Genomic DNA, 24,784 nt, shown 5'->3' with positions numbered 1-24,784 from the left:
GCAGCCCTCCCAGAGCCAGGCAGTCATCCTCATCCCCGGGCTGTTGCAGAGTTGAAGACTCACACTTGTTTTTATGCATAGCAAGGAAAAGGAAAAGCTGAGTTTAAATACTTTAATCCACGCCCTTAAATCTACAGAGAAATACAGTACAAACAACAAGACAAACAGATGCATTAGGAAATTCAGTAACAGCAGTGCTGTGAAAAATCTGTATTTACAAATTTTTATGAAGAATACGGAGCAGATGTTTCTCAACAGAGATTTTTAGGGAGTGTAAGTCACAGAGAGAGGCCATGGTACAACCAACTGAAGCTTTCAGTTTCCTCGTGTTAATGTGCAGTAACCACAGAACGGGGCAGTTCTGTGGCTCCACTGAAGCTGCAGCTTCTCAGGCAGAACCTGACCCAAATCACACATTGTGCCCATGTAACCACTGCACCAACCATCACAAATTTGTATGAGACAAAAGCACACTCACTCTGCCTCTGCAGCAAATAAAACCAGCTATCTCTGCTTTTATAACAATTACTTTTATAGGATTACCTCCTTACCCTTCCCTTTCAGCTTGCCTTCTCTTCAAAACCAAAGGAAAATCAGATTGGGGTTTGAAAACATGGCTTGATGCCAAGGAAAAAAAAAGCCAATTTTGATTTAAACATTTATTTTGGAGGTTCAAGATCATGCTAACTGGTTCTTTCATGGCAAGTAAGACCTCACATACTGTACAGCTGAGAGCTGTGGGGTTGCTCTGGGGTTTTGCTCTCTGAGGGCAGGAATGGTGCAGACAGTGTCTGCTCACGTCTGGGCACTAAGCACAGATCTCAAACTACATCATAAGGAAACAACCGATCTGCCAAGAGCCCACTGATCACTCCTTACTGCTCGGTGGGAAATAAAAAAACACTGAATCCTAAATGTCACTTTTCTCAAATGCAAACTGCCTAAAATGTTACCAATTCTATTTTTTTTGAGCTAGTTCTTGCACTTTAGGCTCATATTTTCCTTGTTTAGTGCCACTTTAGAACATACAGAAAAACACATTCAATATAAATCCCACGTGGCAGCATCACAGCATGTGTAGCTAAAGAATATTTGTTTTAAACTGTTAACATGCTGACATTTTCTTGTAAGTAGTAATTACTAATTGAAAGTTAGCTCTTAAAAGCAACATTTTACAGTATTCTGATCGCTACTTAATAAACAACTACTATACATACTGAAGTTACAAGCTACAAAAATAAAAATCCATTCTGTTTAACTACAAAAATCCTAGAAAGAGAAGATGGCTGGAGGTACTCAAAAGATTAGAGCAGTTTGTTGCAGACAAAATGGCTTTTGAGGGATGTAAACCTTGAAGGTACAGAATGCAATAAACTCACATCCAATATAAGTTCCTACATAATCTTAAAAAGAAAACAATTTTTATGCTGAAATCTACAAACAAGTTGCAAATTAAACAATGCAAAGAATTAACTACATACAGCAGTAGGGGAACACAGCACAGGTCACAGGGCAGTATTAAAAAGTACAATTTTGAGCACATTCATACTTTTGAACAGTTAAGGGCCAGATCCTCAGCTAAGGTCAGTCTGCACAACACAACTAGGCTTAGTCAAGGCATGTGGCTTTATTCCAGCCTGATGTATCTCCCTGAGATGCCCAAAGCCTGAACTGGGTATTCAGCACTCTTAGATGATAAAATCGTGATCATGTCGTGCTTTAGAACTGTGGCCTCAACACTGCTGAAATAAAGAATGTGTAAATTCTCTCAATTTACTTAACTACCACAGGAAGAAGTGGTCTCTGCTGCCTCACCCCTGGGTTCAAGAAGCACCTCTCATTTCTCAGAAGAAACCAGCATTGCTAATTAAGTGGTTGACACTCATAAGAATCAGTTACGTCCTAGTATTTTTGAATCTGAAGACAGCCTAATTTAATTCCAACTGAAGACTTAATTTTTTATTTTCCAAAAGGAAGAAAACTGCTAGTAGTCAGTATGAAATACAGACCCAAAAAGGATTTTCAATTAGAACACATGCAGGTTTTTAAGTGTCCTGCTCTTCCCCACAGATTATCTGGGTTACAGTGCTGCTCTACCAAAAGCATTTGCTGCCAAGTAAAAACCAGTTAACTACTCTAACACTGATCCCATTGTGCTGACCACAGCTAAAGGTGCAGAGCTTTTTATTTAACCAGTGAGATACAGTAACACACACTGTAAAAGCTTCAGTGCAATGTAGCACAGAACCAGAAGGAATTGGCCAGACTGAAACCAAACCCTTCAAGGATCAGTTCTCAGAACCTGTGGAGAAAAGGGATGTTCCTCCCCAGCAGCAATGAGAACAAAGATTGTACTTTCAATACAGGGCTGTTGGGGAACCTTTGGAGTCCTGGTGGTGATGGTGACTGGAAAAGCCAACCAGGTGGGTCACTGGGCCAAGAACAGCTGTGTGAAGCCATTCCAATTTCCCTGTCTGACAAACCCTTTGACAGGAGGTTCTGTGCACATAAAAATACCCAGCACATCCTCTCATCATGAGTGAACAAGTACAATGTGAGCCAGGCAAGGAGAGGACCCACAGAAAGGCTCTCCATGCAGATTTATGCTTTTTGTATTGCCTGTCACAGGACTGAGAACCTACATTAAAGAAAGTTATCAGAATCTGACCAAACTCGCTACTGGATGCAGCAATACAACTTAAAAATAAACTTAATGAACTCACTTTGAAGTGCTTGACAATCAGTGTTATTGTTTACCCTGTACATTTTACACAAAGCTATAATATACAAACTGGCAGAAGAAACAATTTATCATTTGGCTTCTTGAAATATTGTTTTCTCTATTTTTCCAATGTTTATGATTAACAGGATAAGGGAAAACTCTTCAGTGCAGGACAGGAGCTCCAGCTGCAGAATCCCCTCTCCCAGACAGAGAATATACTGTGGGGATTTCCAGGGCTCCTTGGATGGAGGAGCTGTTTGAAATGGTGCTCTGTGCACCTACAACATTTAAAAAGCACGGAGCAGTTTACATTCACAATGCACACCACAGCACTGGGCAACTGCAGCTCTGTTACAAATCAGCCAAGTCCATTCCTGCTGCCAGACAATCTGGGAGCCTATTGCTGAGGCCAGACTGGGGCTAAAACTGGAAACGGCTCCATGGAAGTCATTCCAAACAGGCTGTAACCCAATTTGCAACACAGCAGAAAGGAGGATACACTGAAACCAAAGGACAGCTGGCAACAGCCAGGCTTCCCACAGACTCCAGGGCTAACTGTGTTTTTTACAAGACCTTTTTTTGCCACGCCTATGACAGCTACAGAGTCCCAATGGACACTTCAACTTTACAGAATGTTCTCTAAACCTAAGTACAATTTCACAAGAGGCTTCCCCACAGCCACGTTTGCTGCCATCACTTACAGTCATTGGTGAGACACAAAGTTCTTCACCTCCAAAGCCAAGACCATTTAGCAGGTGTTTTCCCAAACAAGCACCCAGTTGGATGCTACCTGCACTTTGTTTCTGCAGCAGGAATGATGGATTTACCTTTCCCAGAGGATGTCACACCTGCTGGACTGGACTCATGGCAAGCTGCAGTGGGAGGGAGCACGAACAGCCCCCACTGGGACACAGGTGGAGAAGCCCATTCACCCCTCACCTGTGGGAACACAGGGAGACTTCCAACCTCGGCATCAATTATTTCTTTTCCAGATGTCAGGAGTCAAAGAGAGTGAAGTTTTTTAACAGTTAAAGGTTCTTGGGCTAAAAACCAATTTGAATAATCATCTGATCAACTTCAGGGAAGTCTAAACTGCATTATGAATAGTTTAAGATTGCCAGTGGTGTCATTTCAAATACTGCTTTTCAGAGCACATACCCTCCTTTTCCAGGGATTTCTCATTTGTTTGTAAAAAACAGTTACATAAGAACTACAGAATAGAACTTAAATACTTTTAGGGTGCTAATGGTTACAAGTTATTAAAACAATAATAACTTAATTGGTAAAATTTTTGAAGCTAATACAAATTGAAGTTCATAACTAAAAAAAAAAGTAATGGATTCATCTATCATAGCATACTTAGGGTATTTTAAACACTTTTTACATATATTTTACTATTATTTTTCATCTATATTTACATACAATAAAATAATTAAAGTGAGGTGTATAAGGCTAATGAAATGGAATTTACAAATGGCTTCTGCTTTACAGTTCATTACACTCTAATCACATTTTCAGACTGCTATAAATTCACTGAGAATCAGTAGTATTGAAGTTCTAGTACATACACTTTCTACAAGGAATACCATCAAGTTAAAAATGCTTTCCAAAGAGGATTGGAAAGTTGAAGGTTTTAAAAATACTGACTTTGCCAAGTTTCAATAAATTATTTTAAAATATAAATAGATTGTTCATTGTTAATGCAAACATAATTTTACAGGCTTTTGAAAAATGGTTTCATTTAAAAAAACCTAGAAACACAGCCTACTTTAACCAATGGTCTCATTTTCAGTCAGTGTAAAGAAAAAAAATTTAAAAACTGGGGGATAATGACAAAAGCAGCAACATTCAAAGTTCAGACCCAAGTTCTCACCTTCTTATGGTCTCGGCTTACACAGGATAAATTCTATTCCTACTTGGAAGAGCACCTTCAGTAACTAAACTGAATTTACTCAGTGAGATATTTCAAACCTCAACTCAGTTCTCACCTGCTGGAGGCTTAAAATTCTTACAACAAAAAGAACAGGAATAAGATCGTTTACTTTTGTTAACCATGAAGATGTTTTCACCTGAGAAGCTTTTAACCTGAGAAGCTTCAGACATGCCAAGCTGACAGTCCCTGTGTGCTCTGAACCTCCACTACCAGCTCAACCACTCATCTTTTTCCCTACTTTATATCCATAAGGGAAATGAGGGTAACCAACAAGGTATCTTTTACCTCCTAAGAGCCAGTCAGAAAACAAATGCTTCCATGCTTTTTCCCCACAATCAAATTATACACATGAATGCCACCTTTGCAAACTTAGCTCTCAACCTCCACACCTACAATTGAAAGTTAACAGACTGACTTACTACATTCTCAGGTAATTAGGAGCCACGTTCTTCAACAAGTTTTTAAAAAATACCCCACATTTGCCAATCATCATTATTTCTTTCAAACCCTTCTCTCTAAACACCTAAAAAAGATGCTCCTTTTTCCAAGCTTTCCTCCAAAAAGCCTCCCCCAAAACTATGATGTTGCTATTTACAAAAACTAGAATTAGTCTCTTACTGAACTGAAGCAAAGTCAAGTCACAGGATCATTCAGTGCAAGTCATGGTACAATTATTTTGAATTGTATGCTGGGGACTCAAGACCTCAGGGTACTCTTTGGCTTACAAAGCCACTGAAAAAGGTCATTTCCTAAATAACATTTCCAGAAACCTTTGGTCCAAAAGCAATTTTCTTGCTGAGTACCTTCCCAGAGCTCCCAGATCCTCTACTCTCCCAGTGAAGCTTATTAGAAATGCACTGCACAAGCAGGTGCACAGAGTTATTGCTCTTACTCCCAAGCAGAGATGGCAGCCAGGAGCAGGCTGCTGCCAGAACATCAACCCATATTCTGCTTGGGCTGGTTTTCTGCTCTGGAACTCTTCTGGGGCAGATGGAAGCAGGTCAGACCTCCTGCTGTTCCCCTTTCCAAGGGTATGAAACACCTCTCTGAAGCAATGTGCTGTGTATGTGCAGAAGACCTGACTGCACAGCAAGGAAGGGCTGCAGCATCTGTCCCTTTTCAGCCATTAGAGGAACACATTCCAGCTGGAAGGGCTGGAGAGCATCTCCACCAACCTAAAAGCAAACCAGTTGTGGTAATTCAGCTGTGAAAGTTTCCATGAGTGCAGAAGCATGGCTTTTTCCTCAGCTCTAGTTCAGTCACAAGTATGAACCTTAGTTCATAAACCTTAGCCCAGATCAGACATCAGTGTTTTAATGAGCTGAAGTTCCTCGCTGCTGCATGTGAAATTCCAATTCCACAAAATGTCCAGGTCTTGAGCCATCTGCTCCCTGCCCTGGTGTCACTCTGACAGGCTGGAGGCATCATCATCATCTGTCTGCTCCCCCGAGTGGTACAACATCAGAGCGTGGGTCTTGTGAGTGATGGTGACAGTGCAGGGCCCCTGCGCCCAGGGCTCCCCATCCACCTGCATCGGCATCTTGGAGCTCTTCAGGATCAGCTGGCACCAAACACAACAACACAACCACAGCAGTTCAAAGGGGCTCTGAAATCACCCTTTACAACTGCAATACACATGCACAGCCTGGCCAGGGAGAAACTGTGAGTGGCACTCACAGGCCACCAACCACAGCAGCAGAGCTCCGTGTATTATGACATAATATATTTTTACTAAGCAAGAGAAATATCCATCTCAACTGCAAACTTCAACTTCTGATCTGATTCAAGCAGTTGAGTGCTTGAGATTCTGTGTTGTGTATTAAAAAAAAAATTAGGAGAACAAGCCCATAAGCAGCACTTACCCTCACTGTGTGTGCCTGCCCTAGGCGAACAGGATTTGCCAGTTTCACCTGGATCTGGGCACAGTGGAAAGAACCATGAACACCAACAACCTCCAGAAGTCCATCATCATGTCTATGAAATAAAAAAATGAGACTTCTTTCAGTGAGTTGATGGGCTCCAGCACATATGCCCAAATATTATGTCCTCTTACTGCTATTCCCACAGAGAAGACAAATGTTGTGCTACCAATATGTTTATGTATTTGTGATGGAGAACAAATCACAATGAACAGCAAAGAAAGCCATCAAACCCCACAGCTATGGAGCAATTCACCAGTCAGCACACCCGAGCTGGCCTCTGGAAATGTACAATCTTCTATCTTTTTACTCCGATATTCATCCAAAGGAAAATCTTTTAATGGCTTAATTTTTTAGATCTGTAAAGGACCTGGGTAAAGGACCTTGCCCAGGTATTTTTTTGAAATTCAGGATCACAAGCCTTGTAACAGAACTATGGGTGTATGTATACAGACGCCTTCTGAAGAAGGAAGTCACAACAGGGAATAATTAATGTTTGAAATTATTTTTCTCTTTGGTTTTGCTCCCAACATGGGAGTCAAAATTTTGGGCATGTTCTGTTTTTATTTTCCATTTTAACCTCTAAAGAGATGTGGTATTTCAGATTCTGAAATGGATCTATCTTCTACTTTTTAAAGCCTCATCTTATTGTTAATAGCCTCTCCAATGCTTCTGCTGTCATGCAAAACATTTTGACAAAGTCTTAAAAGGCCCTTGATGTGTAGGATGCCTTTACTCCAAGTCTCCAACTCAAGGAAAACAAACAAATGTGAGATAGCCTGTTCCAAGGAACCCTTCCAGCCTGCAGACAAGCCTGGCTACATAAGCACAGTCTACTGAGGGAATTAATTATACTGCAAGAACTGTTAAAGGAAAAAACAAAGCAAAAAATGCCCTCTGTACCTTGCCAAGGGATAAGGTTCATCCCCCATTCCTTCCCAGAGCCTGCAGCCACCTCCCCAGTATCCAATATTCAGCACAATGATGCCTTCCAAATTGGGCAACTCAATCCTCTCACCATCCAACTCTAGCTTTAAAAGACAAGCAGAAGTTAATTATTGTGCATCAAATTCAGTACTTGAATAGAACTTATTCACTTTATGCATTTAATAGGCTTCCACTTAAAGAAAAATTGGTCCCGTACCAAGAGAATGTGTTTTCTTTCCATATAAAAAAAAAAACCTTCTGATTTCACAAGAAATCAGATAGTAAATTTCTATTAGTAGTGAAAATAAAAAAGGAACTCTCACTTATGTAGGCCTCTGGTTCTATGGAAAATAATAGCTGACTATCAGTGCTTGCACTCATAGAACTGAGTCAAGGCCAGAAAAAAAATCAGGAATTTGCAGTAAGCCCAAAGACATGAATTCCATTAAGTAAGCTGCACACAGCAAAAGGAACACAAAAATACTCCAAGGCCATAGCCACCCTCACACATATATCAAGTACAAATATTGTAAAGAGCAAAGCTTCTTTTCTTTCACAAGGTAAGTTTTTACACTTCACTTACTGTCCAGAGGGAGAGGGTAAGCAAGTTAAAAAACTTACCTCAACTTTTTTGTTAAGATCTTTACATTCTTGTACTAAGCAGTCTTTGGTTCCATAAAAAAAATAAACAGCCTACAGGAAAAAAAAAACCCAAACAAAACAGGGAGAAAAGAAAATATTGTTAGAAAAAGATAATACATGGGAAAACTATTTGAAAAATTTATGTACAGTTACGGCTGTGCAAACCTTATCTAAAACCTACACGTAATATATTTGCACATCCTTAAAATAAACTTTCCTCATCAGATGAGCTACAACGTCCATAAGAAACTGGATTTCCACTTGAAAAAGAAATAAGCACTTAACACATGAAGTTTCAAAGCAAATGAGAAATTCTGAGCAAAAACTGAGCAAACAGCAAATTTAGCAGAGGCAAGGCAGAACACTCATGAGTGGGTTTGCCAACATGTTTTACCAATGGAATCCCCTTCCCTAAGAAAAGTTAATTCAAACTCTTAAAATGGCAAGAAGGAAGTAGTGGTAAAGGAATGTGAAGCTAAAAATAGCCTGATGTCAAATCAACAACTCCAAGGAGGAAACATCCCTTTACCAAACACACCTTATTGATGATTCTGCTGGAAAACAGAGAGGGAGTTTTCTCACGATGGGCATGGAAATTCAAAGCCATAAGAGCATCAGGTCCTATAGAGAAGTAGTTGTTCATTGTGAATACCTGTAAGACAGAACTTCCAATTATGCCTTATTAAAAATCATTATTAGGGCTTAAAATTCAGAGTGTGTAATGGGAAGTTGATAACAACAACAACAAATGACAAACATACAGGTATTCCACAGAATTCATATTTATACTTGCAAACAATACCTTTGGTTTCCTTAAGTTGTAGTATCCTTTGTTTGTTACTTGAACCTTCCATCTGAAAAACAACAGTTGGTACTTAGACTTGTGACAGACAGTCCTCACTATCAAAGCTGTAGCTAGGAATCTCATATCTATACTGGGATTAAGGCAAAATAATCAAATTTACTTAAATTATGAAAGAGTTAAGCCCTGTAGAACAACTAAAAGACTAAATTCAGACCTCAATTACATTGTAGTTCCTTCTAGCCATATTTGTGTTTATGTAAGGAAACTGCTGCAATGGACTATCAGTAGAGCTACAGCAGCTTGGTTCTACACATTTTATCTTTTCACTGTTCCTTACCTGTCTAGTTTGATTCCATCTGCCTCCATGACATTTCGTAAGATCTGCTCTACAGGGACTTCTCCAGCATAACCTGCACCCCAGCCCAGTGTATTAGACAGGTCATTCCCTGTTCCCAGAGGTAAAATTGCAACTTGTGGAATATATCGTTCTTGCCCCTAGGATACAAAACCACTGTATATTAGCTCCTGCTTCAGCACTCATTGTCTCCCTTCCATCCCCAATGTTCAGGTTAGATAAATTCACCTTCCCAGAAGCCTGTTACACAGAGCAGAGCTCTGGGGCTGGCAGAGCAGGCATTGAGCTACTTACCCAGACATAATGTAAAGGAAGGAAATGTTAAACCATTGTGAGAAGGAAAGAGAATACAACACAATATTGGGAACAACCCAATATGAATACTGAGCAGAGTATTCCTTCCCAGGAATGATGCTTTGGATATGGGAAGTGACATGAACACTGAGAGATGTGACACATATGGCTGTGAACTGCAGCAAGACACCAAAAAGCTCCTACAAGACTGAGGTCAGGTTAGGTTTAAACAACAGATGTACCGAGTACCAGAGTGTTCAAGCACGTACACAAATACAAATACTCAAAGGACCAAAGTCTGTGTCTCAGTCTCAGACTGTCACCCACAGATGGAGCAAGTGATGATCAGCTCTGCAGAGCACAGTGACAGGAGCTCCTCAGAACAGCCACCTTAGCAAAGGGCTTGACTCTCCTCACCACAGAAGGGTGAACAATTACTTCAGCTGTACTATGGCCTTTGCAATTCAGCTGTGAAAAGCACTTGCGGTCAACTGGCACTTTGGTTAATGTTTTTTCCAGGAAGGTTATCAGCCAGGTAACCTGTATTTGAGAGTCAAGATAAATGAAGGGAGCAAATAACCTACTGCTGATAAGAAAAAGGTTTTGCTGATAAATCTCCACAGTTTACCTAATACAAATGACTCAATTTGAACAGAACAAAGAAAAACCCAGATTTCATCAGCTATATCAGCACTGAGGGACAATATATCAAGTGCCCAGGACCACACAACCATATACTCATATTCATTAGCCTTTATAGTTACTTTATTTCTACTTTATCAGCACACAATAATTCTCAAAGAGCTTGTTGGACTATGCATGAAGTTTTCATAACGGCCTTCGGCTACAACATTTAAGGTATTAACAAGAAAGCTACAGTAAAAAACTTTGATATAAAAACTTTCTTTCAGCATGTGAGAAAAGGTTTATTAAGTAAAGCACTAAAGCCTGGTAATTATTTTCCATTCTTAACTTTCTTAGGAGATCTTAGGAGCATCCCATAAACAAAAATATCTTCCATTTCAAATCCACAGTAAACACAGCTTATTTTTTCTCCTCTACTTGCAGTTAATGGGCAAGACTGTAGACAGACAGACTCCAGAACATATGACAAGAAGCAGAAGCAAATGACTGCACTCACTCATGCACTGGCAACATAACCAGTATAGCTGGCAAAATTATGAGGTTATTATAAAAGATTGAGTGTGCTGGGGGAAGGGAGCGATCAGAGCACACTAGCCAATATTAGCAATGCCATTTATGACAAAATAAATCTGTTCAGACAAAGAGGAAATAGCAATGCAGAAAATACCCAGCAGCTTGTTCTCTCCTTGTTTTGCAGAAAAGAACTACTACGAACATAATTAAAAATCTAAAGTGTTCCTATTTTTCCTGAACTACAAGAAATCATAAGATACATTTCCCACACCCTTCCCCAATATGAATAAGCAATTATGCAAATATTCCTCTGTAAGCCTATTCAGGAAGATGAAGGCAATAAATGCAGGTAAGAGATGAGGGGTAGAACTCTGGTAGCTTCAAAACTCATTTCACCTTTTAATTTAAAACACAATACCTTTATCTTCATTTCATCAATTGCATCCAGGACCCAGCCCACTGTGCCATCCCCACCACAGACCAGAACCCTGACAGCATTGCAAGGCAGCCAAGTGCAGAGTTGAAGAGCTTTAGCAGGTGCAATTTTGCTCAGATCAAAAACCTAGAAAAAAGGAAAATAAGGAATTCTGTTAAGTTCACAGAACATGACTCAGGATTTGCCTCACAGATAAACAACTTCAAGAAGTTAACTCTAATGTAAAACAAAGATTCTGCATTTGCAGTATTGTATTAGCAAATGAGATGTCTTGACTTTCATGAGCAGGATTTATTTCCCAAATTCACAACAGAGCTCCAGCTGCCTCCCTAGAATTAAATGGCATCGATAAACTGAACTGACAGAGCCCTTGGAAAAGTCTGTATTTAGAAGCCTGATGATAAATTCTGTAAAGATGAAAGACTTCAGAGAAAAGTAATTTTAAAATACTCAGCACACAAAGAGGTTTATTCTTTAAAGCCTTATTGGGATGCATTTAAAACAAAAAAACAGTGATTCCTCTTAGGCTGTATTTTACAGCTGGGTTTTGAACTTCAAAGGAAGAGTATTAAGGTGCAGCCCGGAAATCCAAGAACAACTTGCTGCCTTACGCAACATCCTGAGCCATCCCAGTGGATTTTAAGGGGAAAGCAAAACTGTCAAGGCTGACATTTCCACAAATAAAGTGAGGATTTAAAAAAAATACAGGTTTCCTATAAAGAGGATTTAAATGGTTCATTTTCTAAAATGTGTACACTGTTTCAAAAGTCAGATATTTCTGACTGAATTACTGCATGTATTACTGCAAGCAAAAAAAAATGGACTGGTATTAGAATGATAACAAACTAGGGGCTGGGAGAAACCTCTGCATTTTTTGCTGCTCTCTGTGAAGCTGTTCCTTGCTAAAAAAACAAATGGCATGAATTTGTTTCCTTTACTAATCTTCCACAAGACGCTGTTGCCATTGTGTAAACAAGGTGATACCTACTCTAATCTAAACAGTGGCTTTATTATGGTGGCTTTGCACTGTAAATACCTGAACAGGGTTCAGCAGCATTTTAAATTCTCCTAGTAAAGTTTCACCCATGTTGTTTCCACTGCGAGTATTAGCCAGCACCATTACTGGCATCCAGTGTTTCCTGCAGTAAGGGACCACCTGCAAAAGGTAAAAACCAGTCAGTCACACAAATAGTGCACGTTTGAAAATGTTTACAGCCTTGCTCCGAGCCCCATCCCCTGCAAGTGCTGAAATGAGGAAGCTACCAGTTGGTCTGAAGTAGACAAAACACAAACAAATACTTCTGATACATCAAGGCTGAAGATTGTGCAGAGCTCAGGACAAGGAATACTACAATGCTATCAACAAAGCAGTAAAAAACTCACAGAAAATTCAAGGAAGTAAGGTAGACAAATCTCTGTGTTTTGGAATAAAAAAATCCACATCTGCTTATATTTCAACAACCACGTTAGTAAAATGACCAACACCTCTGAATTAACACAGCAAGGATTTAATAGACCTTGAAACATTTACCTGACAGTTGCTGCTGTCACAATGTATTGAGTTCAAATTTCAAGGTCTGTCTGTGGGTTTATTTGTTTGTTTTTTTGGTATATTCTAAACCCAAGAAGCAGCAGGCCATTACCTTTTCATAACTGGTTCTTTTCTCTTTACGCATCTGGTTGATTGCAGACAAATAGTAGGGTGGAATAATTAAGTCTTTGAATTCTCCAAATGTACAATCCTCAGTCCTCAAACAATCCACCATGCATTCATCATGCACGGTGTACTGACACCACACACACCTGGCAAAAAGACCAAAACACATGAAAACAATCTTCAAACAGGCACATTGATTTTGCTTTTTTATTTTAGACTTTTGTCAAAATATTTATGTTTACATGCACCATTACAAGTAATATTTCATTCCCTAGAAGTTTATGTATTGGCTATAGAAAATTACATAAATTGGTCATGTGCTTGCAGGTCTAGGAAAGCATTTGAATTCTGCTGGGAAAGAAATCCAACAGTTTAAAATTAATTAAGTTATTTTAAATTAAAAAAATAGGTGCTATAAATGTGCTCGTGTTTGTAATATTAACAGTTACACTGAAAGCCTGTAAAAAAACCCTGAACTCCTGTCCATCCTTAGAGAGCACAGATAAAACACTGGAGCTCAATTCAATACAGTGTTACAAGGAATGAATTAATGCATTCCTTAAGGTTCACAATACCCCTTTTAAGCCTGAAACCTAAAAGGTTACACAGAACTGTACAAGGGTGATGGGATTTAGTTATGCAAAACTGCTTTGCTTTATGACCTATTCTAAAAGCTGCCCTGGAAAACAAGACTAGATCAAGAGGAAATACTGCAATACCCACTTACAGCCTCTGCAGAATGTTAATCCTCATTTACTACATCCAAAGTCTTGATTTAAGCAGCTGGGAAAGCTATTTTTGGAGTCCTCCTGACTAATCCAACACACAGCTAGAGTAGCAATGACACTTGCCTTACACTCTGACTCTCTTTTCCTTTTCTTCTTTCCTTTCCCCTTTGCCTCCAAATTCCCACCCTTCCCTCCTCTCCTACACACGCTTTCAAGGTTTTGTTTCTGATAATGTGCTTTTTTTCTCTGTAATTCTGCTTAGTTACCAAGCAGTTTGACAGTATCACATAAAAGCAAAGCAAAAGCTGGCAGAATCTAGGCTGAAAAGATCCTCTGAGTAGGCTGAAGTAACACACCAGGGCACCTGTTATTGCATTTTGGCACTGACAACTTTGCAAGCAACCTTACTAATGACAATGCAAGTCCATTTAATGGTTCATTGTATTTTTAAAACACTCTTATCACAATCTTTATCAATACATTGCAGTAGTTTATAAAACTTCACTTTAGATATTTTGAGCACCCTTAAAATTAAACCTGAAACCTCTACAGGACATTATTTGCTTTATTTACACTGAGCAGATGCCAATTTTGAGATGCACACTTTGGTTCTCTGAACTGTGAGCTGTGCCAGTCAAACTGCTCAGGCTATCCACTGTGCAACCCAAAAACTGACTAGAAACTTCCTAATGTCATCCCCTAAAATACAAACTCCCTTGGACACTGGGAATCTCTTGTATGTAATTATACATACTCCTGCACATCGTGCTGGAGTAATGCAATTAAGAGAACGAGTGGATGTGAGATGCAACACCACACTCTTAATCTGTGACTCACAAACATCCATTCTAATTTTAGGTTCTTTGAAGTTTGTTTTTTTTTAACAGTATCTTATCTGAATACTGCAGGATCTCTTTTGGGGTGTGGTCTCCCAACAACCCCGTGGAAAACACAACACTGTCATGGCACTGTAGTGCTTTTCCACAGTCAGACTGGCGTGCGGTACCTGTAGTCGCAGAGCTTGGGCTGCGTGCCGCACTGTTGTTTGCAGACCATGCAGCAGCTGCAGAGAGGGACATTGCCCCTGATCCAGTGGTGTGGCATGGAGCCGGGGGCTCCCGCGGTGCCCCTCATCATGATCTCCTTGCAGAGGAAGCGCTGGTCCGCCTTCTTCAGGCAGCGCTCGCTGACGCGCAGCCCGCAGCAGCCGCAGAAGGCGCCGCGGAGGATGTGCTGGGCGCACACGGAGCAGTACGAGGGCTGCCCGAAGAGGTCCGTGTAGTGCCAGTCGTGTTTGCTCTTGCGGAAGATGTCCCGGATCAGCAGCTGCCGCCGCGACCGCTGGAAGCTGCACCACGCCGTGATGAGCACGGGCAGGAGCACGGAGCACAGGGTCCACAGGGCCAGGCGCCAGTCGGCCCCGGCCCGGGAGGCATCGCCCGAGCCCTCCATCCCTGCGCCTCCCCGGCCTAACCCCTCGCACCTCTGGGGCAGGCGGCGGGGCGAGCCCCGGAACGGCCCCTTCGCTCAGGGAGCCAAGGCGCAGCTTCACGCACCATCTTCTAATCCCTCCTCAGGGCTCGGCACCGACCTGCGCCACATGGGGCCGACGGCAGGGCTCCGGCCGGGGCTGCTCCGCCGCCCGCCCGGGCCTTGCGCAGCTCCTCCCGCCGCTGTCCCCGGCGCCGGGAGGGCGCGGCCGCACGGCCCCGGCTACCCCTCGCCCCTCCGCGGGGCCCACGGGGCGGAGCGGACAGCGAGCTCCGGCCCTCGGCCCGCCCGGGAGCTGCCGGCGGAGCCGGGGCCGGGGCGCTCGGCGGGCTCGGAGCGGCGCCGCGGGATGCGCGGGGCGGCGGAAGCGGAAGCGGCCCGGGGCCGTTGCCAGGACACGGGCGCCGCCCGCCCCCGTCTGTCGCGACAGCGGGGATGTCGCCAGTGGGGATGTCGCCAGTGGGGATGTCGGCAGCGGTGCTCAGCGGCCGCGACAGTGCCCGGCGGAGCGGCTCCGCTCCGGCTCCAGCTCCGGCTCTGCCGTGCCCAGACCCGAGGCGAAGGCCACGCTGGCTTGGTGCCGAGTGACCGCGGTGTTTGTGCCTTTATTGCCCAACCCTAAATGTTTTCCCCCATAATTTCGTTCTGCCCTAGGATCATGGAGTCATCAGAGTTGGAAGAGGCCTTTACGGTCACTCGGTCCGACCGTGCGGCCGGCACTGCCACTGTAACCACTGAACCGCAGCACCCGCGGCAGGTCCAGCGCCTCTTGAGCCGCCCCAGGGATGGGGACTCCACCCCCTCCCCGGGCAGCCCTTTCCGAAGTCTGACCACACCAAACGATGATAATCTTTGAATCTCCCCTGTCTCAGTTTGAGGCCACTTCCCCATGTCCTCTGTCGGCCCAGCAGAAAAGCCCGATCCCCACCTCACTACAACATTTCGGGCTGTCGTGGAGAGCAGTGAGGTCCCGCCAGGTTGTGCCTTTGTGCTCTATTTATCCTCCCCATGGTTGTGCTTTATTGCCCGGCCATAAATGCCTTCCCCTCATAATTTCGTTCTGTCATTATATGTTCAGTTGTTTCCCTGGAGCAGTTCTAAAAATAGTGGCTGCCATTAGAACCTACAGGTTTTTGCACTTTCAAAACAGTGTAGTGAGCAATGATGTAAACCCATACAGCATTTACAAAATTGATTGGGTTCTAGGGTCTTGGAATCTTTAAAAAAACACTGAAGAATGCACATACTGCACAGCTGGGCAACACTCAGGTTTCCAAGGAAATTCCTCATTTCCCTCATGTAAGAGCCAACAATGAACTCCAACTACCTATTTTACATGTTATAGTTGAAGGGATGTATTTCATACCCTACAAATTGGTGATGCTGGTACCACGTGTTCAGCATTGCACTGCCCAGAAGAGCTCTAGACATTTCTCAAGGCCAAAACTACCTGTTTGCAGTGACATTTGCTAACCTACATCCTTAGTTAACACTATGCTTAATATGCTTTATAATCCTGCTTTCTACTAACTTGTCCTGAAAGGAGGAGAATTATGTGGGTTTTCGTTTGTATGGTTCTATTAATTTGATAGAAAACTCTTCTGTGTTTCTCAGCAGCCATAATTTGGCTTTGCTAGAGTTAAACCCCATTAGTAAGTACTTCTCTGCTGGAGCAAAGTTAGAGACAACCTTTGAAGAAGGGGCCCCTTTGCAGCTGCCTCTGAGATTAAAAGTAATGGGCAGTTGTTTCTTTTAAAAAACAATAGTTTACCTTGGGCACCAAAAACCTTTGCTTGCCATGCTAAATATAAGGGGATAGGCTTTATTTTCACAAGTTTAAAATACCCAGTGTAGCTCTGACGCCTGAGGTGGAAAAAAGGGCCTTCTATTTTCTTTCCCTCAGGAAAAGAGTTATGCAGAGAATGTGTGAGCAGATAATAGACTAATTCAAACCTTCAGACCAGATGTCTTCAGAATCATACTATCACTCAAATTAAAGCATAAACAAACATTTGGGACTGACGTAGCTCCTTCAAATAGGCAAATGCCTCGGTCAGGGTTGCTCATTTTGGAACAGACTGAGAGAAAGCAGAATCAAAATGAAGAAGTTTCTTGTGTTTGTCTCCTTTTTGGTCCTGCTGACCACTGTTACAGGTAGGAGTTTATATCAACAAATATATATCTGCATATGTGTAGAGCTGCACAGTATATAACTGGTATTAGTTAGTCAACCTTCTATTTTAGTATTCATTATTAATATATTTTAATATATTTAATGTTTAGCACTCAACTATTTTTATATTGCAGGCTTTCCATGATTTGATTTTTAACAATCATGATGTTGTATTTGATATTTAACTCTCTGCATTACCACACCCTAGTCATTTGTTGTAATCCCCAAAATTTTAGTTTTACTTGCTTACTATTTAAGTATTATTTTACCAAGGTCCTGCAAGTGGAATGTTCAATGCAATCTCTTCTTTGCAATGTATCTAATTCATTACTTTGAAAAAAATCCTATAAAGCAACACAGAAAAGAACAAAGAGTTGGAAGAGCAACTAATGCCAGTGGTTTGATGGTGCTGTTGTATTTCCTCATTTTATACTACCATGAATATGTGGGCTTTGCTTCATACTAGTAGGACAAGAGAAAACAAAAGTATAAAAATGGTTTAAAATTCCACTCCTATCTCTTGGAATGCAATAGCCCCTGGGAAGGGGCTGTAATGAAAGAACACTTTGTTTATAGAAAAAAAATCATGTTTGGAGACATTTCATTTCACAACTGATACATAAAATACTAACTTTCTGATAATTTCAGAATTAATTTCTGCTGTTCTGTCTTTAGACACTTCACCAATTTTATCTGAAAAAGATGCCAAACAGATGCTGAGGACTCGTCGTGAAGACAGACCAAGAAAAGCTGGTTTCCCTGATGAACCAATGAGGGTGATTTATAACATTTACTATTAAATTACATTAACTGAAAAAACCCAACACCAAATTCCCCAAAACATTTGTGCCTAGTATTAACTTTCTATTGCTTCCAGGCAATATGTTATGAATGTCACCCTTTAAAGCAGCTGAGTTCTTCCATGAAATATTAAAAAACCCTTTAAATTCTTTCAATTACAGTTAAAAGCATTCTGTAAGTACTGAGTATTGCTCAGGAAATTTTCACTTGCAGAATGAGAAGATTATTTATCATGGTTCAAAAGCACGGATCAAATTATTGAGAAGAAAGTGGCTTTTAATTTATAGAGATGTGGATTTCATCAGCTTGTTCCTGAAAAACTAAGTAACAGGAAAGGTCTTCTGCTTGCAGTACATTCTGCACTGCAGGCAGAGAGGAGATGGAGGTGTCAGTGGTCAGTGTGGAGACTGAGGTAATTCTCAACCAGCTTTAAAAATCACTTACTTTCATTGACTTATTAATGGGTGCTACAGATAGGATGTTTTTTTATGATATTGTAAGAGTTTTTAGTTGCTGGCTTAATGCAACAGTTTTGGGTTTACATGCAATATCTACATTTATTTATTTCTAAATCCTGTTACAACAAAAGAAAAAGAATTAAAGAGCCTTCTGTTTTCCTTGCTTTGACAAGACCTAACACATAATCCTGCACTTATCAAGGGTACTTAAGCTATTTTAAAACTACTGCCTATTTCTTTCCAAAGTAAATAAACTGAGCCAAAATTACGTTTCTGAAGAGGCAAAACCCACAGGAGCCAGGAGCACACAAGGGATTGTGCACGTGAAGAGCACAGGGGGCTCAGATTAGCAAGGTGCTGAACATTTCTGGACTCCATAGGACATGAAGAGCATTACCTGCCTTGCAGGATTGTAGAAACAGCTTCTGGTTTTCCCTTTCCAGTGGGAAATGTGCACCAGCCAAAAAGAATCCACCTGCCCAACACTGGGTGAACGCACTGTTTGTCAAAGGGGACACCACGACAAACCAAAGCTGTCACACAGATACTGCTCCGTGCTTGTTGACAACCTTGTACATTGAAAATTGCACAACACAGCCAAAAACCAGGAGGCTGCACTGTTGCCCACAACACTCAGGACTGGTTTGGTTTTTAAGTTGTTAAATAAGCCTTGTAGTTTTTGCAAATGAGCAGGAATACAGCTCCCATCTGTGCTTATGCTTAATATACCACCACAATTAAGGTTATGTGGTAAATATAACAAATATTGAATACAGAATAAATGAAGCAGCAGAACAGTTGGATTGAGGTAATTCCTGTACATGCATGCATGCAACGTTTAGTCTGTGGTTTAGTTTTAGCTGGTCCTGTGAGGAGCAGGGAGTTGGACTGGGTGATCCTTATGAATTCTATAACTCTGCGTGGGGAGAGGATGGATTCAGGGCTAAAGAAATGTTGGATTTCTGACTCTGCTGCTCTGTCCTTGCCACTTTCTGTCCTACCACAATTAGGAGCGAACACTTTTTGAGAAATTCCAACCTTCTTTTATTTATTTTCTTTTGTTTTTTATCTAGAAAGCAAAGCTGACCCTCTGTAAGAAAATCCAAACATAAGAGTATTTGTTTTGCTCTCTAAATGTCAAGGTTTTAAGTAGAAAAGGAAACATCTTCTGATGAAAAAAACAACCCTCATTGCCCTATGGAACGTGGAGATTTTCCATGTGAATGAAGGTGCATGGCTGCTGCACCCCTGTGCACAGCTTGTGCACACGGACTCAAGGAGAAAAACTGATTTTGTATGGATGCTTTGTAGCAGAATGAAATGAATGCTGGGATGAACCCACCTCTGTTCATCTGTTTTAAGCACAAGCTGTTTGTACTGGGCCAGATCATGCTGAGCTGGGGAATGTAATTTGCAATTCTTTGTGACACTCTTTGGCTTCCACAGCGCTGCTTGAGTCAAAAACCTGTTCAGTTACAGACAGAAAGATCAGCCCCCTTTGATTATTAAAAGAAAATGTAATTTATGTTATCAGCACATTTTAAACTTAATTTGACTGAGATCCTACTTCTGATGATGTGGCATCTTCTCAGTCACATAGTTCTGTTCCCTGCCAGTTCCTAAGGCAGTCTCTCCCCAGAGATCTGAGCCAAGTCTCCTGGTGCTGTGAGCAGAGAAAGCCCAGTGAAAGGCAGGATCCTGATGCTGGAATACTTGGCCAGGGCAAAGGGTTTAGGCTACAGCTTCCATTCCAACAGTGCCTACTCTGCAAAGCAATGGGGGATTGTTTTGAATAAATGTATTTAGTGTTCACAAAGCTTATGAGCCCCCTAGGACTGGGACTTTTTAAAAGTAAATTTTGTCCCTGATGGAGGTCAAGTTTTTGGTACACAACCTGCTTTATTTCAATAAATTTTTGGCTGAGACCAAAGCCTCTCCCTATAAATTGGTGTAGGAAATTCACATTATTTTATTTATCACCAGTCAGCACTGGTGATAAATAAAATAAATGTTTTAACTTACTTCGATATTATTAACACAAAAATTATTGAAAATTTGTACAACCTATGCTTAAAATAAAACCAGAATGATTTTGCTGAAGGAATTACAAATGGGGTTTGATAAAGTTGTTGCAATTTTATAAGATATAGATTTGGCATAGATAAGAGCTTAAATTTGATTGATGCAAGTATTTTTAGATTTATAAGTTTTTAGAGTAATGGAAATAAACCAGCTGCAGCTTGTGGCTTGGGAAATGTGTAGGTAGTGTGTGCTACCTACTAGAATCCTCCAGTCCTGACATATGATCCTGCAAGGGGTTAATGTTCTTTAAGCAGCAGGAACCAGTTTTCAAAAGGGGCTATAACAGATCTATTTGTGAGAATCCTTTGTACCCTCAGGCCCAACAAAGGCTTCTGTGTTGATATGCAAATAAGAAATGTGTATACAGAATTCCTAATTTATGAATATTGTTGTATAATTCTTGCTCAACACCTTTGCTGGTCTGGAGATGATGTCATTCACTAAATATTGCTAGGCTGGGGCAAGCTGACCAGCAACACTATTTCACTATATTTGATTATTTAAGAGATAAATTAATGGCTCTTACATCAGCTGTGAAATTATCTTGGGTCCCTGGCCTGCCATTAGAATTGAGTGATCACACAATTACTTTTTCTTTTCTTTAAATAGGAGTATATGCTTTACCTCCAGCGCTTGGAGCAGAGATCAGAAGAACAGTTCCTTGAACACTGGCTGAATCCTCATTGCCTCCCACACTGCAACAGGGATCTGGTGCATCCAATCTAACAGGTTTGCCTGCCCTGCAGCTGGTATATATACATATATACATATTTCTTCTACAGTGCATATTTTTTTTCTCCATAATGAAAGGCAGAGCCACACATTGGGAGAGAAGGGAATAACCAAAGGCTGGGGAAGCACCTTGTGCTGAAAGGTGTTGGGCAGCTGAGCAGGGGCAGGGAACAGAAGTGTCCCAGGCATCAACTCTGTCACTCTGCTCTGTTCACGCTGATAAAACTCTGGTTATGCATTTCTCTGCTAGGTGGGTGTAAGCTGGTGACTGCAGAACATTCTTATTAATGTGGCTTCAGATTGCTCCTGTTCCCCCCTGTCTGCTTCTGTTCTTTTTCCAGCTGTTCTGTCTAAGTCTTGTACTTGTTCACTTAGCTCTCAGTGGGACTGGGGCAGGATTAAACTCACTTGTCATCCTGGAGATACTCAGGATGCAGTCTGACTTGCAAGGAGGTTTTTTGAACAGACAGGAAATTTATCAAATGAGATAAGTTTGAATCATCACCATAAAAGTGAGGCTTTATCACTCCCAGTTAACTTTTTAATGTGAAAGTTGCAGATTTAGCTTCATATTTTCAAAAGCTTTTAAGCAGCACAATACAGAGATGGTATCTGTCACAGCTGATCTCTTTCAAAAGATAGAAAGTTCATCTGCTTAATATTCTTTTATCTATTTGTACCTCTCTGAATACCTTTAAAAACTGGGACATTGTGGTAGACTTCAGTGGGGCTCTATTAATCCACAATAAAACAAAAGTCTGAAACTAATTTAAAAACAAAAACATAACATTACCAAACTTCAGCCTTAGGAGGTAAGTTGGCAATTTTCAAAAAAATCTTCCAGCTGAGACTCAGTTGAAAGCTGGCTCATTTAAGCTACAGGAATTCTTCCCAACAGCTGCTCCCAGGCCACTGTGAAGAATTAATGTTAGAAAAGTGTTTAAATTATTTGAAGCCCTTAAGATGTTATTAATATGGCCAATGTCAGCATAGATTTTGATATTCTGTTTATTTTTCTTTTTTCCTGCAGATCTCCACATGGATTTATACGTGATTGTGTTAAGGAGGACAAGATTATTCCTGCATTGGCCACGTGCCCATTGTAGAGCAGAACCTCTCTGCAGTACAGTGCACTCCTCATGTACAGCAGAATTTCCAGCTCTAAGTGGCTTGATGAGTTATAGACCACCATGTATTTTCTACCAGCAATGATTGCATGCATGAGTAACTGAATTGAGGGTTTCAGCAGTTTCTGAGCTATGGGCAACTTAGTCCTAGAGATCCTTTCAAGGGCACAGGTTTTGACTGTCTGAAGCAAAAGGAACTTGGAGGGAGAGGTCAATAGAAAATGGCAGAATACCAACATGAGGAGAAGGCCAGCTTTCTGGGCTTTGGAGGAATCCTTAATTACAGTTTTCTAGGTTAAATAACAATATTCATGAAGACACAACATTTATGTAACACTATGTCTTACTGTCTGATGAGTATTTCATGTATTGTTTCATAATAAAAGCTTGACTCAATTCCAGTTGCAACTGGTTTTGTTCCCTTAGTCTCCCATACTATATTCTGACAAAACTCACTGAAATTGAGGCTCAGTTTTGTGAAGTACTAAGGCAACATCAGAGGACTTTCTAGGACCAGCAGCTGGGAAGCCCTATGGTGCAGACTAATAATTGTGTAGTTTCTCTGCACAGTTATTCCTTTCCCTTGTAATTCTGCCAGGAGGGGCAAATGAATCCAGCCAGCCCTTTCCTGCCTGTGTGCCTTTATAACTCATACCTTGGAAAAGAATATCTTGTACAGCCAGACGGATAACATATGGTACCTGCAAAACAACACAAAAAATTGCTTGATGGCTCTTAAATGACTGTGGTGATCTGTAATGGCAACAGAATTAGTTATGAATAGAGCAAAGAAACTTTCAGAACTCTTCACTGCAGTCACACTTGAAGCCTGAGGACTGGGAGTAAAATAAAACACAATTTTATGAATATCTATAAGGTAATTAGTGCTACAGAGCACTCAACAGGCTGGACTAGGTCAACCGTTTTTCTGGTATACTTTTCTTCCAGTAAAACAGCTCTCCTGGATGACTCCAAGGAAATAGTTTAAATCTCAAAGCATCAAAGGCTTGCTTTCCCCTACTGCCAAGATAAATCATAGATTAAATCTGGGAGTGTGAAAAAGTATAATCAGGCTGCTATTGTGTGCTTCATTCATAACTCTCTCACTACAGAGATCTAAATTTGCATATCTCTTTGTGTTAAAGTCACTAGGTGAAATCCTGGCTCTGTTTTTATTTGCACAGTAAAAAATTCATTTAATGACAATTATGTCAACTGTCACCCTGTGAAAGTCGTTTTTCAAGTACTTATTTCAAATGAAAGAACTCCCACCTAGTTATACTCAGTCATTTTTAAGGTAACTGGGAAGGTTAAGCAGAAGGTTCTGCTCAGCTCTTCTCAGCAGCACTGAGCTAATCCTAAGGCAAACATGGAATAGAGATTGTTCATTGCTTTGCAGTTTGCTTTTCCACATGAGGGCCGAAGAATCTCATGTAGGTATCTCCAAAAGTTAAGTAATATAAAGTCTAATTAATAAGGACAAAACTAGAAACATTGAAAGGTGAAGTTATGTCCTCATCACTGATCCACATTCTTCCCCACTTCATAAGAGAAGGAATTATGATGTAGTGCTAAGAGCCTTTAGCCCACGCTGGTGTCAGGCTGATGGGCAAAGGAGCCAACTCATATTTGCACTCACATTCAAACCAAACTCATCTCTCTTATAATATCTACACCTCTGTTCTGGGCTAGAATTGACCACTGAAGAACCTCCTGGTCCCTCAAGACAAGAAAAGCAGCAGACACCATATAGGAAAGTTTGAAACATAAGGAATCAAGGGAGAAAAAAAGAGTATGAAAGAAAAGAGAATGAACTAAAAATGTTGAAGTTAAAAATAATAAAAGAAACCTAGACTAAAGCCTATGAGTGCCTCTGGAATCCTGTGATCATGAAGAACATAGCCAAGTTACTGCTTTTTAAGACATTCACCCCTCTGCCAGATTTAAGAAGGCAAGTCATCCCTTCATAGAATTAATTTTGCAAGTAAACAAGAAACACCCTCCAGCCTATGGGAGTGGCAGCCAGAGAAGAGGAGGCCAGCACAGCACAGCACAGCACAGCAGACTTTCATAAGTTTGCTCATCACTGGCAAACACTGAAAGCTGAAGAGAGTGAAGGCATGTGACTGCTTTAGAATATTGCCATGGACACAGCAACCCCTCATCCTGCTTACTGTGTATGTCTGTATGTCCAAAAAAGATACACAGTGTTTTACACAGAATCCAGTGAACTAACAAGAGAACAGGACCTTAGGATCAGGTATAAATAAATTAGCTCAAGCATTTATTGTGACGCAGCAGTGAAAAAACTCATAGATAATTAGTATAAAAAGTAAACACTGCA

General features: G+C 41.0%; 2 protein-coding genes across 2 annotated transcripts; one reads left to right on the top strand and one right to left on the bottom strand.

Moving 5' to 3' along the window:
* Nucleotides 1-97: 97 nt before the first annotated feature.
* Nucleotides 98-15,415, bottom strand: DGKE (diacylglycerol kinase epsilon). The gene is made up of 11 exons (XM_068209683.1): nt 14,583-15,415; nt 12,835-12,994; nt 12,228-12,347; nt 11,174-11,317; nt 9,286-9,443; nt 8,946-8,997; nt 8,682-8,795; nt 8,123-8,194; nt 7,478-7,605; nt 6,518-6,629; nt 98-6,216 (listed from the first exon to the last, which is right to left on the bottom strand). Exons 1-11 carry the CDS (start codon nt 15,026-15,028, stop codon nt 6,058-6,060), a joined length of 1,665 nt encoding a protein of 554 aa, XP_068065784.1. The 5' UTR covers nt 15,029-15,415; the 3' UTR covers nt 98-6,057.
* Nucleotides 15,416-16,765: 1,350 nt separating this feature from the next.
* On the top strand, nt 16,766-22,841 carry C19H17orf67 (chromosome 19 C17orf67 homolog). The gene is made up of 4 exons (XM_068209689.1): nt 16,766-17,221; nt 17,916-18,016; nt 21,191-21,330; nt 22,344-22,841. Exons 1-3 carry the CDS (start codon nt 17,167-17,169, stop codon nt 21,305-21,307), a joined length of 273 nt encoding a protein of 90 aa, XP_068065790.1. The 5' UTR covers nt 16,766-17,166; the 3' UTR covers nt 21,308-21,330; nt 22,344-22,841.
* The last annotated feature ends 1,943 nt before the right edge of the window (nt 22,842-24,784 follow it).

Source organism: Anomalospiza imberbis, chromosome 19, assembly GCF_031753505.1.
Source record: "Anomalospiza imberbis isolate Cuckoo-Finch-1a 21T00152 chromosome 19, ASM3175350v1, whole genome shotgun sequence".
Taxonomy (NCBI): domain Eukaryota; kingdom Metazoa; phylum Chordata; class Aves; order Passeriformes; family Viduidae; genus Anomalospiza; species Anomalospiza imberbis.
Note: the sequence above shows the minus strand (reverse complement) of the source record. Positions and strands in the feature narration are given on the sequence as shown.

Bases quoted from the DNA above. Each gene is read 5' to 3' on its own strand.
- C19H17orf67 (XM_068209689.1), top strand. From the start codon at position 17,167: ATGAAGAAGTTTCTTGTGTTTGTCTCCTTTTTGGTCCTGCTGACCACT. The intron at 17,222-17,915 runs GTAGGAGTTTAT...TTCTGTCTTTAG, and splicing joins CCTGCTGACCACTGTTACAG to ACACTTCACCAATTTTATCT. The intron at 18,017-21,190 runs GTGATTTATAAC...TTCTTTAAATAG, and splicing joins TCCCTGATGAACCAATGAGG to GAGTATATGCTTTACCTCCA.
- DGKE (XM_068209683.1), bottom strand. From the start codon at position 15,028: ATGGAGGGCTCGGGCGATGCCTCCCGGGCCGGGGCCGACTGGCGCCTG. The intron at 8,998-9,285 runs GTAAGGAACAGT...GTTGTTTTTCAG, and splicing joins GATGGAATCAAACTAGACAG to ATGGAAGGTTCAAGTAACAA. The intron at 6,217-6,517 runs GTAAGTGCTGCT...GTTTGGTGCCAG, and splicing joins GGCAGGCACACACAGTGAGG to CTGATCCTGAAGAGCTCCAA.